The 18,027-nt window shown below is 34.8% G+C and overlaps 1 protein-coding gene across 1 annotated transcript; it reads right to left on the reverse strand.

Annotated features, from left to right (window-relative positions):
• Positions 1-422: 422 nt before the first annotated feature.
• Positions 423-17,241, reverse strand: ADAMDEC1 (ADAM like decysin 1). Its single transcript, XM_045774098.2, has 14 exons — positions 17,118-17,241; positions 15,046-15,161; positions 14,118-14,194; positions 13,289-13,367; positions 11,526-11,602; positions 10,314-10,500; positions 10,034-10,096; positions 9,227-9,298; positions 8,763-8,932; positions 8,328-8,409; positions 7,516-7,646; positions 6,143-6,320; positions 2,353-2,438; positions 423-1,091 (listed from the first exon to the last, which is right to left on the reverse strand). The coding sequence occupies exons 1-14, from the start codon at positions 17,203-17,205 to the stop codon at positions 1,085-1,087; spliced, it is 1,413 nt and encodes a 470-aa protein (XP_045630054.2). The 5' UTR covers positions 17,206-17,241; the 3' UTR covers positions 423-1,084.
• Positions 17,242-18,027: the final 786 nt, after the last annotated feature.

Here is an 18,027-nt window from a genome sequence, read left to right on the forward strand (position 1 = left end):
GGAAACAGGTGACACTTGTAAGCAGGGCTTTCTGGAAGGTTGTTCTTTTCAAAGCCCAATCTTTAGATGTATCTCTCATCTCCTGTTCTCCCAGTATAAGCATCAGTGGAATTTTGAGTAATTTTTTTCAATAATTGTTAAAAAATTTGTAAAGAAAGAAACCTCAGAAAGAAATCTAATCTTCTTGTGTGACAGGCCTCAAGTCATTTCATTTTTGACATTAAAAGATGGTGTGGCCTTCTTTTTTCATCTTCACATGGTGATGCCTGGTTGCCTGTGGCAACACTATTAGAGGACCACAGGGGAAATAGTCAAATTAATTATGTGAGACTTTAACACCTAATGCAAACCTACAACAAAGCTGGAAAATATTCATTTTTGAAAATGACCACACACAAGAGGCTCAAAAAGTTGTGGTTTTATTCATTGACATTATAGGGTACATTAAATCAACAGATGGATGAAGCATTCCTTGATGGTTAGGCTAAATTGTGAGCATGAAGATTTCTCAAAATTAACACTATCTGTGATGGTGAGAGGATTATACAAGACAAAATGAAAAATGTTTATGCTTAGTTAATCTTGACATGATACAGACACATGATACAGACAACTATCTCACTTCTAAGAGCAAGGTAAGTGGAATACTGAGGATCGGTACATGACACATGAATTCTGTTCTCCCTTCTCCCACCAAAGGCTTCACTCATCAAGGGGTCTTATTTTGTCATGGGCTATACTAGTAACATGAGAGTGGGGTAAAAACATAAGCCACTTGTCATTTTACAGTTCTGATTGAGCTTGCATAATTTGAGGGGTTTTGGTCAAGGGCTAATTTCTTTCGTTCTCCAAAGAGCAGAGCTAGGCAACAACCTTCATCATCCTTAAAAATACATAAAGATCAGGCTTTAGAAAACAGGAAATTTCACTGAGTACATTTACCTCTTGGCTGGACTGATAACAATGTAAGAAGTACAATGCCAAGTGAAAAGCAAAATATATCTAAATACGAGATTCCTGGGATGTTTAGATTTCTTCATTCTTGTCCTAGCAAAGAGCATCTCAATGAAGTAGATTCTTTGATTCATTGTCTGATTAAAATAAAAAAAAATTGGAAGCCACGGTTATTACAAATTATAAAATATTATGTAACATTGATAACATTTATAAAGTTTAAATAATACTAAGAACCCTACTGGGTGACAACAACAGTAGCTCCATTTTGTAGGTGAGAACACTAATTAAATAACTTGGTTTGAAGTCCCACAGCTAGTTTTGGGCAGAACTAAGAAAAGAAGTGAAGTTTCCTGAGTCCATTTCCTTTCCATGATACTAGATTGCCAATCTTGCCCAGTAATGGGACATGTACACCTATCATTCCAAGCCCCTGAGGGGTTGAATGGGTATCTTTTGAGATGCTAAGTTTTTGTCTCTGTGACCAAATAAGAAGATGGGCATAATTTCCAGAGTTCCCTGCAGAGTGGATCACACGGTCCGGGTCAAATGGGGCTTGCTGAAGGAATGGGTGCTGCTCCTCGTCTTAGGACCTGGCTGGTCCTTTCTTAAGGAAGTGGTAGTCGATGGTTTCTGAGTCAATTATTCCCTTTATAATGTTTCTGCAGGTTCAATTCCAGAAAAGATTCAGGGGAGGGAGTGGGGAGTAATAGCACTTTCCGTGTATTTTATCCTGAATTTTTCCCCATTTATGATTTTTGTTGTTCAGAGACTATTTTTCACTGAAACAAATACCATATTCAGTCAGAGCAGTTGGAGTCTCTAGCCCAACTGATGTAGGATTCTATAAAACCCAAGAGTAATACATAGATTATAGTTTATTGGAACACTTAAAAGGAAGAAAACTGTCAAATCATATAGTATATGTTCTTAAATGTTACTGATTTTCTGACTACCTTTTAAATTACAATTATCAGCTCTTAATCAACAGAGGGTTTTTTTAAATGAACTTTTCTTTCCCTCATCTTAGTTTGTATTAAACTCATTACAACCTCACAGAAATTTATAGTTTTTAGCGTAGATTTAAGCAGTCTTAATCTCACATCTCCCAGATGACCATGTAGCTACTGTTCTCATTAGTATATTAGTAAACACACAACCCTGAGTTGTTTTTGTTCAGTGTGGCGGCTTTCTTTTTTCTTTTCTGAAATTGAATTATTTTAAAAATATGAAGTAAAAAATATTAAAAAATAAACAATAAAAATTTCAAAAAATTAATAAAAATGTGAAGTGAATTTTGTTTTATTGTATTGCAGAACTCAGTGACACATCTTTCTCAAATCTGAAATAAAAGTGAGAAAATATTTGGGAACAAAGAAAGAGAAAAAAATGTCTTACATGATATGGTTCATAGTGTCTCCTCTACAATCAGCTTCAGATTTTAATTTACAGGTCATGGCCTCACAGCAAGGATTGGAACATTCCTTTAAAACACACACACGATGGGAAAGTGGGTTCAGCATTTTTTTCTATAGACCAGGTGCGTACAATTTTAGTACAAGATGGCAAAGAAATTTCACTTTTTTTTTTAAAGATTTTATTTATTTATTTGACAGAGATAGAGACAGCCAGCGAGAGAGGGAACACAAGCAGGGGGAGTGGGAGAGGAAGAAGCAGGCTCATAGTGGAGGAGCCTGATGTGGGGCTCGATCCCGTAACGCCAGGATCACGCCCTGAGCCGAAGGCAGATGCTTTAACCGCTGTGCCACCCAGGCGCCCCAGAAATTTCACTTTTTAAACTAAATTACTCTACTATACAGATTCCAGAAGAAATGACCAAGGAGACAATAATAGAAAATAATGTTAAGTGCAATGAAAACTACTCTTAAAAGGACAAAAATAGAATTATCCAAGAATTACCACAAATAGATTTGACCTAGATGATATTACATGTAAATTAATTTAAAACTTCCAAGAAGAATATTTCTATACTATTCAAACTATTTGAAGGTAGGAAAAAAATTTAAAACTCTCAATTTATTTTACTAAGCCTGCATGATTCTGATAATGACAGCTGGTAATGAATACACACACACACACACACACACACATGCACACACACATTTACACACACACACGTATGCATACACACATACATACATGAACACATACACACACATACACATGTATACATACTCACCCATACATATACACACGCACACATGCATACATACACATACACAATTCTCATTTTTGAATATAAATGCAAAAACTTGAATAAAATATTAACAGAACAACAGATTATTAATATTATAACTCTCCATTACAACTATGCAGGGTTTTTTTTTTCACCAAAAATACAAGGGTGTCTGCACAATACAGAATAAAGTGATATCATCCATCACATTAAGAGACTGAGGGTAAAAAACAACTAATATTATTGTGATAGATGGCAAAGATTAGAAAATAAAGATAATCTATAAAGAAAGAAAGAAAATCTATCTAATAAATAGCAAAAATATAACTAATAAAATAAATAGTAAGACATGGATTATTCATAGTCTATATTTTTATGAAAATTATGACAAATGCTATGAGAGAGAAAAGATATGAAAGTATAATAATAATTGGAAAGTATAAATCACATTTTCATTCTGTATATGTAGTAAAATATTTGACCTGGGAAAAAATAGAGAATCAACTCTAAAAACAATAGATGAGTCACTTTTTAAAATAAAGTCACTTTTTAAGATAATAATAAAATAGCATCAAAAGGAGTAATAAAGTAGAACCTAATATAAAAAAGTAAACATTACACATACTAATAGCAAAAAGAAAAATAGAAAAGAGCTTCATCATATGCAAGAACTACATGAAGAACTTTATATTTATATCGAGGGGCGCCTGGGTGGCTCAGTCGTTAAGCATCTGCCTTTGGGTCAGGTCATGATTCTGGGGTCCTGGAATTGAGCCCCACATCAGGCTCCCCGCTCAGCAAGGCGTCTGCTTCTCCCTTTCCCCTCACCCAGCTTGTGCTCTCTCTGGCTATCTCTGTTGCTGTCTTTCTCTCTCTCTCTCTCTCAAATAAATAAATAAAATCTTTTAAAAAATTAAAACAATAAAACAATCATATCATGAAAATCCCAGTGACCCTCAGAGCAAAATATGAATTTCATGCATTTCAATCAGAATCTCGGTTGTATTTATGAGCAAACTGACCAAAAAAAAATACCAAGTTATATGGGAGAATGAACACTGAAGAATGACAATGCATATTCCACCTCAAAAAATGAACACACTTGGCACTGCAGATATTAAAATGTGTTCTATGACTAAAGTCACTAAAATAGTGTGTGATGCTTGTGTGATAATATCTAGGTAGATCGGTAGAATGGTTGTTTTTAAGATCTAGAAAAAGACCTAAATGGGTACATAAAAATAGTAAAATAGCATATGGGATCATGGAAAATTGGATTTTTCACTAAAAGATACTATATAATGTTTATATACTACTTTTTAGATAGGAAAACAGCTATTTAAAATTCAGCTGTTCGTAAGTCTGACCTCTAGTTTTATTCAACTCCTTAAGAAGAAAATCAACACAAAATGGAAGCCATACAGGAGCTGGCTGATAGAGAATATTAGACCTCACCCATCACATAGACGGTGTTTCTCTCTCTCCCCGTCTCTCTTTGTCAGTGTGCACTGACTACAGGCCCTGGGCCTGCTGAGATCAGAAGTACCCTGGGTTGTGAACAGTTTCAGTGGTCTTCCACCCAAGAAGCCATATGGGAATGCAAGCAAGTAGGAATGAGATAAACTTATATCTAACCTATTATAAAGTTACAAATCATTTCCATTATTTCGCATTTCATTCTAACTGAAAGAGTATTTGTAGTACTCTTTTTACAAATGATTAAGTCACACCATGAAATCTACTAATGTAATTCAACAGCTTAAAATGTCTGAATAAATAACTGAAGGACAGAGAAAATTTATGCCCTCTCCATTGTCATAGAGCCTCTTAAAGTAATGAATTAATCTTGGGTTCCCACAGGCTTCATTCATTACTGGCTTTGGATCTTTGGAACTAGTTACTTAACTTTTCTGAGTCTCACTTCTCTAAATTGGGATAATAACAAAACCCATTCTGTAGGTTTGTTGTGAGTAATAAAGGAGATATGGTGTGCTTAAAAATTTATTTTGCTGATTGACACATAAAAAAAATCTCTTCAAATAGTAACTCATTTTTTTTCAGTCTTAAAGCAAGAGAAGATTACTAGGAACTCAGAATGTTCTCTTAGAAACTAGTGTGGGATTGCTGGCCAATATTTTATCAGAGACATTCTTTACAGTATACTGATACCTTGCAGGTGTCAGATTTTTATAAAGATTAGCAGAATTATAGTAATTATCTTAGATGTTTTATATTAATATCCCATTTTCTCCAGGTTTATGTGATTTTTCTTTTTCTCCTCTGTTTTGTTTGCTTTCTGGTTTATACACTGGCTTGGTGAAGGAAGGCCAGCTCTCTTCATGGAGAGAACTTTCTTCTAGATTTGTAATTGTTTTCATTAAACAAATGATCAACTGTGACTAGGTGATTTAAGAATTTCTGACCAATATGTCTAGGAAAGATTGTAAGTGACATGTTAAAGATTTACTTCTTTACATTGAACTTTATACAATCATCCCATAAGTGTATGCTGGCTTTTGAAATGCCTTTCAAAATATGGCTAAAATCAGTATTAAAAATACTAGTGTGGGGCACCTGGGTGGCTCAGTCAGTTAAGCTTCCAACTCTTGGTTTCAGCTTAGGTCATGAACACAGGGTTGTGAGATCGAGCCCCATGTAGGGTTTTGTGCTCAGTGTGGAGTCTGCTTAGGATTTTCTCCCTGCCCCCTCTCCCTCCCTTTTGCCCCTCCCCTTGTTTGCACTGTCTCTCTCTCTCTCTCAATAAATAGATAAATAAATAAATAAATAAATAAATAAATAAATAAATAAAACCTTAAAAAAAAAAGAAAACCACAAGTGCAACCCTATTTTTTTTACTATGATGCCATGTTTGTCTTTAGAAAGAATTTCCAAAAGAACATTCCCTGAAGAAGGAAAAGAAAAAGAAAACAGCATAATTCTCATGCTGCAATAACTCTCTAATAAATTTTTAAACTGTGGATATTTTCATACCTTAGGAGAGCCACAATCACAGTCTTCTCCTAATTCCAGAAGTTGGTTCCCACACACCGGTTGTGTTATTATGTTTTTAGGAATTGGTGCTTGCAGTAGGCACTTTGGTCTTTGAGATAAAATGTATTTCTCAAAATGTGAACGGCAGGTTGTACTGAAATCCTTTGGGAATTTTGAACTGTAAAGAGAAGAAAAATCATGATATCTAGTGATAAATTAACATGAGAATCTGACTTGTCTAACTCTATCACCTGGTTCAATGGGAACTCCAAATTCAGTATCTGTTTAGGACTGCACTATGTCACATGTGGAGGATGAAAGAGCATACATATTACACTAGGAAAATTGAACTTGTGGAACTGGAAGATTTTAAATTCCTGTGTGGATTCAGTACTGTCCTAAATGGCACGAATGATGAATGAGTCTCACCATTTGTGATCACCATTGAGGGCTGAGAGGTAAGAGATAATAATAATGAATTAGTGAAAGGGAAGAATTGCAGACTTAGGATATATTTGGATATAAGTGGATGTATTTCTCTACCTATTCATGAGAAAGGTATTCTTTTTTTATTTTTCTATCCCAAGTCCTTGCAAAGTGACTGGCTTAGAAGGTAATTAATAATAACATAAAAATGGATTGAGTGATTAGTGATGGAGATATATGACTGTCATCATTATCTTAATTAGATACATATTTTTAGAAAACATATTATTATTTAATAGAAGTTGTACCTCTTAATCCCCTTCACCTATTTTACCCATCCCCTACCCCACTGTTAACCACCAGTTTATTCTCTGTATTTATGAGTATATTTCTGTTTCTGTCTGTTTGTTCATTTGTTTGTTAATTAGTTTTATGTTTTAGATTGCATTTATAAGTAAAATAATGATATATTTGTCTTTTTCTGTTTGATTTATTCCACTTAGCATAATACCCTCTAGGTCTATCCATGTTGACACGAATGGCAAGATTTTGTTCTTCTTTATGGCTGAGTAATATCCCACTGTGTGTGTGTGTGTGTGTGTGTGTGTGTGTGTGTGTGTAGCATTTTCTTAATCCATTCATTTATTGATGGACACTTAGGTTGCTTTCATCTTGGCTATTGTTAAAAAATATGTTATTTAATGCTAAAGTTATTTTAAGTTAAAATAACACAGTTACCATACTCATCATCTCTAACTTGGCATACTTGGAAATCTTAAATAATGAGCCCCGATAAGCTGGTAAAACCTGTGCATCAAGAGACTATAGGGTGAATTAATGTGATTCATAGCCCTTGGCAAAAAATACCCATTCACTATATAGACTGAATCTGAATTCTTTAAGATATAAGAATATATATATTTTTCTCAAGGGTGACAAGGTCTCACCTCAGGTATTGATTCATCACACAACTCCCTGAGGGACACTTGGTATAATATGGAACATCGGGCATACCAAGGACATGACCCAACTCATGTGACATCACTCCTACAAGAGCCACATTATTCTTTGTCTTAGCCTGGAAAAAAAAAAAGAAGAAAGATCTATTACTTATATTCAGTTATTTCCTAGTTTAATAGAATAGTTTGACAGATGAAAAATAATGAGTTATTAACTTTCTTTCCCTGTCATCGGCTATTGTAAAATGCTGAATTAACATTTGAAATGGCTGGCTTCTGTGAATCTAACCGTTGAATCAGTGTTCAATAAATATTTTCTGAGCTAATGAGGAGTTCTTGGTAAACAATGAGTAAATTAAGGTAATTACATTCTACCTAGGAAGTACCACACTAGATGTTCAAAGGCCTCCAAAACCTATTGTCATAATGCTTGACATAGGTAGTACTTGGCCATATGACACCAAAATGCACCTTCTCTGACCTCTCTGACCATTGATACTGAAGATAATTTGAAGTTGGCTCAGGCCACAGAGGGCATCTGGGTTCCCTTTCTGTTCCAGTCTTCCTGTTCTTATTCCCTAATACAACTAAAGAATGAAGACTTCTGGAAGGCTCAATGTAAGGAGATATTCTGTAACACAATCCAAGGTACCTTCAGCGTAATGATTTACCAGTAGGTTCATTTCTACTTTTATTTACTGACTCAGCAAATGTTCTTCAGGCTAACTCTGTATAAGGCATCATTCTGGTCTTCACAGAGGACACAGAACCACAGGGAGCCTTACTGTGAGTTTACAAACCTCAATAACAGCAACCGAAGCTGGGGAACACAAGGAATTCGAGGCTGCCATTCCTACACGTCCATGGTTGAAACCAATTCCACTGTGTGAAAATTAAAGATCTATTGTCAGGATCTGAGTCTTTGGAGCCATTAGCTTTTGTCAATTATGTTTTAGATTTCCTGTGTTGTTCCACCCTTTTTATATTCACTAGGCTCCAGAAATGTTTCTGCTGTTCCATAGCATTATATGATCACAGATGATCACCAGATCCAGGAGTTCGTTTAGTAAACATGGGTCTTCACATTCTTACAGGTGAATTCCTACTGGTAGAATTTCAGGCTCTCTGACAACTGATTGGGGAGATATAACTGAACAGAATTCTCTGCCAAGAACCTTTTGGGTTAACTCTCCACTCTGCCTACATACACCTGGCCCCAGCCAGCATATGCTCACCTGAGTAGCTGTGCATGGTCATGTATCTTCATTTTTCCCAGGTTAGAACGATGCCAATTCAGAAAGTTGTTAAAAGTGTCACCTGCGTTGGCTACCACCTTGATCTTATCACCATCTGACCAGATTTCCATACCTACCAATGCCACTTGAACATCTATGGTATTATAAATCTGTGGGAAGAGCATTTTTCTTCATTAAAATGTTTGAGATTTCTTTATTGTCTTAGATCTTTTGTTGACCATAAGTGATGGATAAGTGTATAATATTTTGAAAATAGAAATCCTGGAAGTTGCCTTTGCTATAGTACATGTGATTTTTACCTTGATGTTGATCCTTGCCTGCTAAATTTCCCAAAACTGCTGACATTAAGCCATTGTGACCCTCCCAACTCCTTATTTGGTGAAACCATAGGGAAGCCCCAAGCTTGTATGTGGAAATACATGTTTACAGGACAAATATCTTACCACATTGAGTAGGTTCATCACATCAAACACAAAGCTTCTTATCAAAGTTAGATTCCCCTTATATGTGTTATACTGTAAAGTACAAAATGCAAACATAATTTTTAAAAAGTTGATGTGGTACAGGATTTAACATTTTAAGAAAAATTATACATTTCAACATAAGTAAATGTGTATTCATTCATGTCTGACTTATATAACACCGTGTTTCAACAAAATCTTTTTAAAGGTCAGAATTTTTTGGTAAGAAAAGAAGTAGAAATTCTTATATTATCAGTGTTTTTCATTTTTAACTCGAGGAAATCAAATTAACAATTTCAATATTTCTAACAATTTCAGTATTATTAAAATTTGATTATAAAACAATATTTGCTACTTTAGGATCACAGGTTATAGTATTTTTATGGCTATAAGTATAATTTGTAAAATACATATAATTTTGTATCTACTTTATACTTACATAATAGAGTTAGAATTTTAAAAATATTTTAATAACCCATTCTTTTTTGTTTTTCATTATTATGGTTGATTTCTTACAGCTATCTTGTATAAGAATACTTCCAATATCTGAATATATTGGCAGCAGGTGGATATTAAAGGGTCAGCGAGTGAATGAGACTAACAGAATATAATAAAAAATTATTATATAAAAAAAAGAACTACAGCCAGCAAGGCAGTTAGAAAAGACATGACAATCAGGTAGCCAGAGTCTGCATTTTCAGCTAGGATAGCTTAATTCCTTTGTTCGTTTGATAAGAAAACTTAAAAGTTGACTTAACTGCCCAAGAAGCATACATATTTCATACTCACAAAGGCATTATCCAGCACCAACAAGAGATCAATGTATTTCTCAGCCTGAAGAAAGTCTTCTTGCTTTACAAAGAGTAAAATAACATCATTAATAATCATCTTTATTCTAAAAGATTGAAAAACTTGCAATGAGATTTTTTTTTTCCAGAGGGAAATTAAGTTAAATAAGTAAATGAATTATTGGCTTTACCTGTACCAGTAACTGTTGAGCACAATGGTATACCATATATCATTGCTGAGATAATTGGAAGAAACAATGACATAGGAAATCTACACTTACCTCTGGGCTTTTGAGTGACCTGGAGGTTCGAATACGGCCCTGTTTCCTGCCAACACTTCTTACACCACAAGTGTGATTAGCCAGGTCCAGCTCCTCCTGGTTATATGTGAGCACAGCGTGTTCTTCTTGGTCTGTGCTTTTCAGAGGCTTTATCATGTATCTTTGGTCATGATGTGTAAAGTATCCCCTGTGAGATACAGAGACTCATTTCAAGATTCTTTGCCACAGAATCACAATACTGATCAGAACAGAGTATACCTCTCCCTAAATCCAAAGCTCACACATACAGTTTTCATTCAGAGGCCTTCCAGCTAACTTTTGCTAATTTAAGTTATAATCAGTACTGGCCAATAGTAGAATGAAGTCTATATTATTTACTAGAAAATTCTGAACAAAAATTGCTAAGATGAAGCTATCCCAAAGATTTTAGAGTTTATATCATAAGCTCAATAAATATTTGTCCATAGTTTATTTATACTCTTAGAAAACATTTTTTGGCAGGTCCTAGGAATATCATGGAGGACAGAGTAAAGAGGTGTTTAGATACTGAGAACCCCAGAGAAGAGAAAGAATCATGAGCAAATCAGCCAGAGGAACAGGTTGTAACTAGTGGTAGCTTAGAGAATTCTTCTTTTTAGTAAGAAAATCAGTTCAGAAATATAAAATGAACTCATATGATGGAGGATTACAAATACAGCATAGATAGTCATTAAAAATTACGTCTGTGAAGGTATTTTATGATATGGGAAAGGCTTATGATATCATGTGGCATGAAATATGTTAGAAGAAAAATTATATATATTTTATTTCATATTTCAACCATGTAAAAGATATATGTCTATATGCATGAAGGCTGCAAACATGACAAAATGTTAATGATAGTAGTCACTCCTAAACACAATTTTTTGGTTGGTATTTTCTTATTTATACTTTTTCTTACTTTCCAAATTTTCCCTAATTGGCAAGAATTATTTTTGTAAACAAAATTATCACACATGTGCATGTATGTGTGAAAGCATACACTGTTAAAAATTATGTTAAACATAATTATAAAATGATTGCAAAGGTGATACTTTAATCTTCATTTTAACAGCATTTTATCTATGCAGAAGATTTTACCAAGATTAATAAGAAGACAGGAAATGTCCAGGAAGACTCAATTCTGTGTAATAGAATGGTACTTAATGTTTAACATTTTTGCAAGTGACTCACCTCAACCCATTACAAGTACTAATGCTGGCAACAGAATCCTTTTCATTTAGTATGTGTCCTTTATAGTAGCAATGTTCCTAAAGATGGGATAAAGAAATATATATTTTTAACTACAAGAATAAACATATCACAGTTGTGGTAAAAGCTGTTATTTTGAATACGTAGGAAGGTTCTTCAAATTATGGTGGCAGCCAGACCAGTTCCCAGAAACAAAAACAGTGATAACTTCAGAGATTTTACGACCTGTTCCACTACTGATCCTGGAAACATATTTGATGATTGATTTTCTTTCTGGCACTAATTGCACGAAAGAAAAGTCCAAGGAGTGTGAACTTAAAAGGGCTCACGGTGAAAGCAATGCCGCATCTGAGAAGTGGCCAGCCCCCCTGGGATTGACAGTACACCTAGAGAGCTCTCAGGTTTGAGCACCCACTTTTGAGAATCTGGCTTTCCTGTGCTGAGTCCTAAGTCACTGTGCATCACATATCAATAAAATGAGGTACCCATTTTTCTAGATTCCAGGGTTCTTTTTTTTTTTTTTTTAAAGATTTTATTTATTTATTTGACAGACATAGAGACAGCCAGTGAGAGAGGGAACACAAGCAGGGGGAGTGGGAGAGGAAGAAGCAGGCTCATAGCAGAGGAGCCTGATGTGGGGCTCGATCCCATAACGCCGGGATCACGCCCTGAGCCGAAGGCAGACGCTTAACCGCTGTACCACCCAGGCGCCCCTAGATTCCAGGGTTCTTAAGAAGTCACACTACCATTCCTAAGCCCGTCATGGGGCTGGTCCAACTCATTTTAATTGGTGTGTTAGTTGAATCCCTTTACCAGCGTCAAAACCACAGAAAATTGTTCACAACTAGAGATTCAGACATAGTTGGTGCTCCATATAAGCAAAGTAAGGGGTCACTTATGTAGAATGATCCAACAAAGCTATTGAATAAACTCTGTTCAGAATAAACTGATTTGTTTTAAGGGTCTGAAATTCTAAGTTTTTCTTGATTTGGAAGAAACCTTGTCATCATAAACATTTTCTTGTAGAGGACTTGGAAAAGATACCAAATTAAGATACCATCAGCCATTCACACTTGAGCATGAATTAATTTAAATGTTAACAAAAATCCAGATATCCATGAAATGAGAAATTTTATGTGAGAAGGGAACAAAGAGCCATTTTGTGACTGAAGTTTTGTCTTTTTATACACACATACATGTTTGGGGGTGCCCAAGGAGAGTGGCTCTGAGAAATTCACTTAGTTTGGTAATACTTCATAATTGTCTTTTTGTGTTCTCTTTCTGTTCTTACCTTGGCATTGATTTTCTATGTCTGGCATCTAGGCCTTGGCATTATCTATGGCATGGCGGTTTAATGAGATATAAAATTAAATTAATTAAATAATTGATATTCCATTTCTCACCTCAGGATATATGCATATATTGTTCAAAAATAATAATTAATTATATGATGTTTCAAGTAGCCAGCGGGCAGAATATTTCTAACCTTTTGATAAGATGGTTTAGGGGAAAGTGGACTTGTTGTTGCTTCTGCAAATGCAATACTTGGAAGCCTCTTACTGTCCTTACCTTTAAAAAATGATGACTATGATTTTTTAATATTTTCATCTGTTGTCTTATTGGTCATAGACAAGCACCTTGTTTCCAAGCCCTTTGATTTCTTTTTTAGCTGTCCTAGGACCTATGCATCTTACAACATAAGTGGCAGATCTCAGAAAGAGTCCCAGAAAGCATTCAGAACCTACCATGTTCTGAGGGCTTGTAGTGATTTCCTCTCCTCTGGGTGAGTAATATGTTTCAGTGTAGTTTGGCCCCAGGAGATGTCTGCAAAGTTCAAAAATTTGCAAGATACACTTAGGGTGATAATAAGGACTATTTATTGTTCCTGACATGACCTTTAGCAGTAAAAGAATGATTACGTCTACAGTGAGAAACAGCAGACATTCTGACCTATTAATCCTTTTCCAACTTTGGAACGTTGCTGAAGCAAATCAAAGCATTAATTATGCCCATTAGGTTCAAGAGAAAAAATGCCCCCAGATACTTTTCAGCTACAAATTCTCTATCCTCAAATGGGTTATTTTGGGACTCTTTGCATCAAAGACCCAGCCTCTAGAGGGTCTCTGAAGGATTCTGGGTCACAAACATTCATAAAAGACCATGTATCAGGAAGAAGTTTATGAACAGATGGAGAATTTGGTGGAGCCCCATCTCCAGGGATGTCTCAAGGCTCTGTGCCCTGAATGACCCTTACATATGTTCTTATAAAAATAATGGGAAGCCACGTCAAAAATTTGAGTTCATATGGGTAGAAAAGATTTTCAGTAAATTGGGAGAAGTATTAAGGAAGAAAAACATTTATCTGTGTTGCTCTCTTTGCTTTATACTTTGCATATAATTTCCTTAGAAAGCAACAACCTTCTTAGCTAACATTAGCACAATCTAGTAACATCTAAACCTCAACATGTTACATGTCTTCTATCTCAAATCACACTAAATAGAGTCTCAAGAAGGTTTACTTTTCCATATTCTGTTAATATTCTAGTGATTAAACTTTCAGGAAGTACAACTTACTTGCTTTTTTGCAGGTGAAGAACAACTTCTTCTCCATTTAACGTAATCTGATACTGAAGTTCAGGTTCATATCTTTCCTAAAAAATATTTAATGATATACTGCTATCAATTTATATTTCTGAGTCTATCTAAAATAATTATAATACAATGATACATGTAGCATATATAGAAGAAAAATTACAAGTACCTAAAATATAAAATAGTTCTTTTATATACTTAAATATATAAAATAAAACACAAATCATACATTAAGATGGATTTCCAAAAAGTACAATAATGCAGTAATAATACTCAGATTAAACTAACTGTACTATGTAAGATAAGAACTTATTAATTTCTCTACTGTACAGTATCCTGTCCTGTATATCTTAATGGATCACTAATGGTATAATAATAAGGCACATATTTTTATTACTTTAAAACCAAACAAAATATACTAAAGAAAACTAAGAACTACTAAGAATTAAGTGAAAATTATAAATATTAGCAACAATGTAATGAAGAGTTAATATCTTTAATAAATTTTGTAAATCTTGCTAATTAATGAAATAATGTTGAATTCTCCATTATAGACAAAATGGCCAAGGAGGAGGCAATTCTGTGGGGCAGGAAGTGAGGGTATGGTTTGGTGAACTTGGCAGGATACCTTTCTTTCTAGAAAATGGCTTTCCTTCCTCTGCTTTCCCCTAGCCTCCAAACTTGGAGAAATGTCTAAGTAGCTTTATTCTTTCTGAACAGGTGAAGCCGTTAACTCTCTTCCTACTGCTTAAATGTAAAAGCATTCTGAGAATCCCGTATTCTTTCCTGGACAAAGAGGAGCTGTGAATATGGGCTTCAAAAGTCAACTATTAAGCATCACCTCTATTAGTGAAAAGTCTCTCTGTTGGCTCTCTGGTTGTGAAATCCCGCTATCATTCACATTACTTACCTCTTTGCCATTCTCTGTCTGGTTGTTCTGTATCTCCCTTTTGTGTAAAATGTGTAGTTTTTTAGGATGAACTACTTCATAAAGCTCTAATTCAGGTGTTTGCTTTAAGGATATTGCTAGAGAAAAAGAGATAATATTAACATAACACAAATTAAAAGTCTTGGGTTTTGTTTTGGTTTGGGTTGGTTGGCTTTGTTGAAATGGCATAGAAGACTGAATTCCCATCCGGAAAGTAAGCATTAAGAAAAGAAAGGTCCTCCTTCCTCCTTCTCCTTATCAGCTTTGATAACAAAGAAATTTTCGTTTGCTCTATCTGTTAATTCTGGAAAGATAGGGAGATGACGAAATAATTCTTCAGATGATTTCTCAGTACATGGGAGATTATCAGAGCCAGGATTCTGCCCTGTAGTCCAGTTCCCTCTTCTTCTGTAGTCCTCTTCAAAATTGTGGATTTTTCTCTCAGTGTTCTCAGAGATCTCTGTTTTTCCTTTCTATGTCTTTTTTTCTTTGTGGTGCAACCCCTGGCTACCCCTTCCAAAAATCAAATTTTTCATAAGCAGGTAATACCTCATTATTAGGGAAGACTCTACTAACCACTATTTTATTTCTAATTATAACAATAAACCATTATGTTCTTCCTCTCATTAGCATTTGCCCTTAAGACTTCAGATTTCATAGGAAGCAAAGTTTTTGTCATCCCCTATTGAAGCAATTTCAAAGCATCAAATAGCAAGTAGGAAAATCAGGTAGCAAGTAGGCTAAATGTCCTTCTTGATACACTTGGTATAATATTACATAGACAATTTTGTAATTTGCTTGCATATAGTAGGAAAAGAACTTATCAGAGCCAAAAGATGTGGTCTTAGGCCCTAGCTAAATGACCTTCTAAAAGTTATTTTGCTTTCCTATCAGTTTACTTATCTAAATTAGAGGTTGGTGTAAAAATTGAATAACATAAAATATGTAAAGTTATGTAGTACCAGTCTAGAAAGATGGCAGGTGCACTTTATCTATTTTTTCTTTTAATTGTTCAATCACTCATGTAAGGTCAGTCATATTTTTTAAAATAAATGTCTGTGCTTAGAGACGATTTTCCACTGAAAGACAGGGTGATCCTGGGAACACAAGTAGTTTTATACCTGGCTGATATGGAGAACCTGAAGGAAAATAATCAAGCAAAAATTTTCTCCTACTCAGCCCCCAGAGTTCTGCTATGATGTTATCCCAAGGAGGATTCATTACACAGGAAAACAGGAAATTTATAAATATATTACTAAAAGTTTTTTTTATCAATGGAGAATATGAATCCAATTAATGTAAAGAGTTGTGGAGTTGAGGTTAGAATAATTTTTTTTTAAAGATGTTATGTATTTGTCAGAGAGAGCACAAGCAGTGGGGGCAGCAGGCAGAAGGAGAAATAGTTCATTGCTGAGCAAGGAGCCCAGTGTGGGACTCCATCGCAGGACCCTGGGATCGCAACCTGAGCTGAAGGCAGATGCTTAACCGACTGAGCCACCCAGGTGCCCTAAGGTTAGAATAAATTTTAATAGATTTTATTCTTACAGTGTTCAGTTGGTCAATTAAGTTTTAATTTTGCTTAATACTGCAATTATGTCCTATTTAATGCTAATTTTACTTAAATGTCTTCCTTGTCATCCATTCTAGCACAGTTTTTGGTCGGATTGTGTCTTGATAGGTGATTGTCTCCTTATGGAGTAGAAAATACCAATGTTATTCAAGATAACATTGGAGATGGTGAGAAAATTCTTGATTTCTGGTCTGGAAGCTAATCCTCTGGTGTTATTTGGACTGTGTGTTTTAGAAAATACAATTATAGATCTAGTAGCATTATTGAATGAAAAGTAAAATTTCAGGTACATCCTAACTAAATTATTACACCAATTCCAACACCTTGACTATGATCATGGAGTTTATGTAAATTGAGTAAATATACCAAAATGCAAACAGTAGTGATCTTTGGGTCACATAAGAATGTTACTTTCTCAAGGATACTTTAAAAATGCATTAAATAATTTGATTTTTGTATAAAATGTCAGTATTTTAGTGCTTACCTTGAGTTTGAATGAAGAGCCAGAGGACAGAAAGCAGTGCCAAAGACATGTTGCCTACTGCAGATAGCTGAGAAGTCCCACACAGCATGAAACTGGTCTCCCCAGTGGTCCAGTTTTATCTTCCCTCCTTCTCTTTACAAATTGGAAAAAAAAAAAACTCCCCAAAACAGAAAACCTCAAGCATTCTTTGTGAAATTAGGGAATGTTTCTTAATAGTGTTGGGAAATTGCCAAGAAATTGCAGTGTCAATATCATGAGAATGTTCCTCATTTAAGAGACGTGTTTATGTCTGTGGTTACAGCTTGTTAAGGAATTTATATCTGGACAGCTGCTTGGCCCTGGTGTTCCTGTAGTGGTGGGAAAGAATCAACTGAGACTGAGATGCCTATGTGCGTATTTGCATACTCACCAAACTGAACCAGCACAATTGCCATTCAGTTACCTTATAGAAATTGATCTACAAATTTAAAAAATATATTAGTAGTCCATGCATATTTTGAGAAATTGGCACAGAGAACACAGAATCTATAAAGGAGGTACTAGGTAAAGTCTTACAAACTGGCATATTGTAATCTGTCTGACCTTTAGTCTCCTTATCTGTAAAAATAGATAATAACAATTTCTACCTCAAGCTTCTTACGAAATTTGTATAAGGTAATACACACACATGCATGACACGTACATATGTAAGACTATAAAGAAATGTGCAGTGTAAATTCTATCTGCAGTATGAGCCTCAATCAAATTATCCTGCATATGAAGCACATTTGAAGCACACTACTGCTGAAAAATTACAGTATTTTTTGGATTACAAAAATAATGCATTTTCACAGTCATAAATATCAAGAGAATATTGAAGAAAAAAAAGTTGATTACCCAACAACCCAACATCAGGAAAGGACTTCCATTA

This window comes from Ursus americanus, chromosome 13 (genome assembly GCF_024610735.1).
Source record: "Ursus americanus isolate L20-20 chromosome 13, mUrsAme1.1.p, whole genome shotgun sequence".
In the NCBI taxonomy this organism is placed as follows: domain Eukaryota; kingdom Metazoa; phylum Chordata; class Mammalia; order Carnivora; family Ursidae; genus Ursus; species Ursus americanus.

Coding starts and splice junctions, on each gene's coding strand:
- ADAMDEC1 (XM_045774098.2), bottom strand. CDS start 17,205: ATGCTGTGTGGGACTTCTCAGCTATCTGCAGTAGGCAACATGTCTTTG. Junction 9,299..10,033: donor TGGTGCTGGATAATGCCTTT/GTGAGTATGAAA, acceptor TGTACTTTACAG/TATAACACATATAAGGGGAA. Junction 8,933..9,226: donor TGATGAACCTACTCAATGTG/GTAAGATATTTG, acceptor CTCTTCCCACAG/ATTTATAATACCATAGATGT.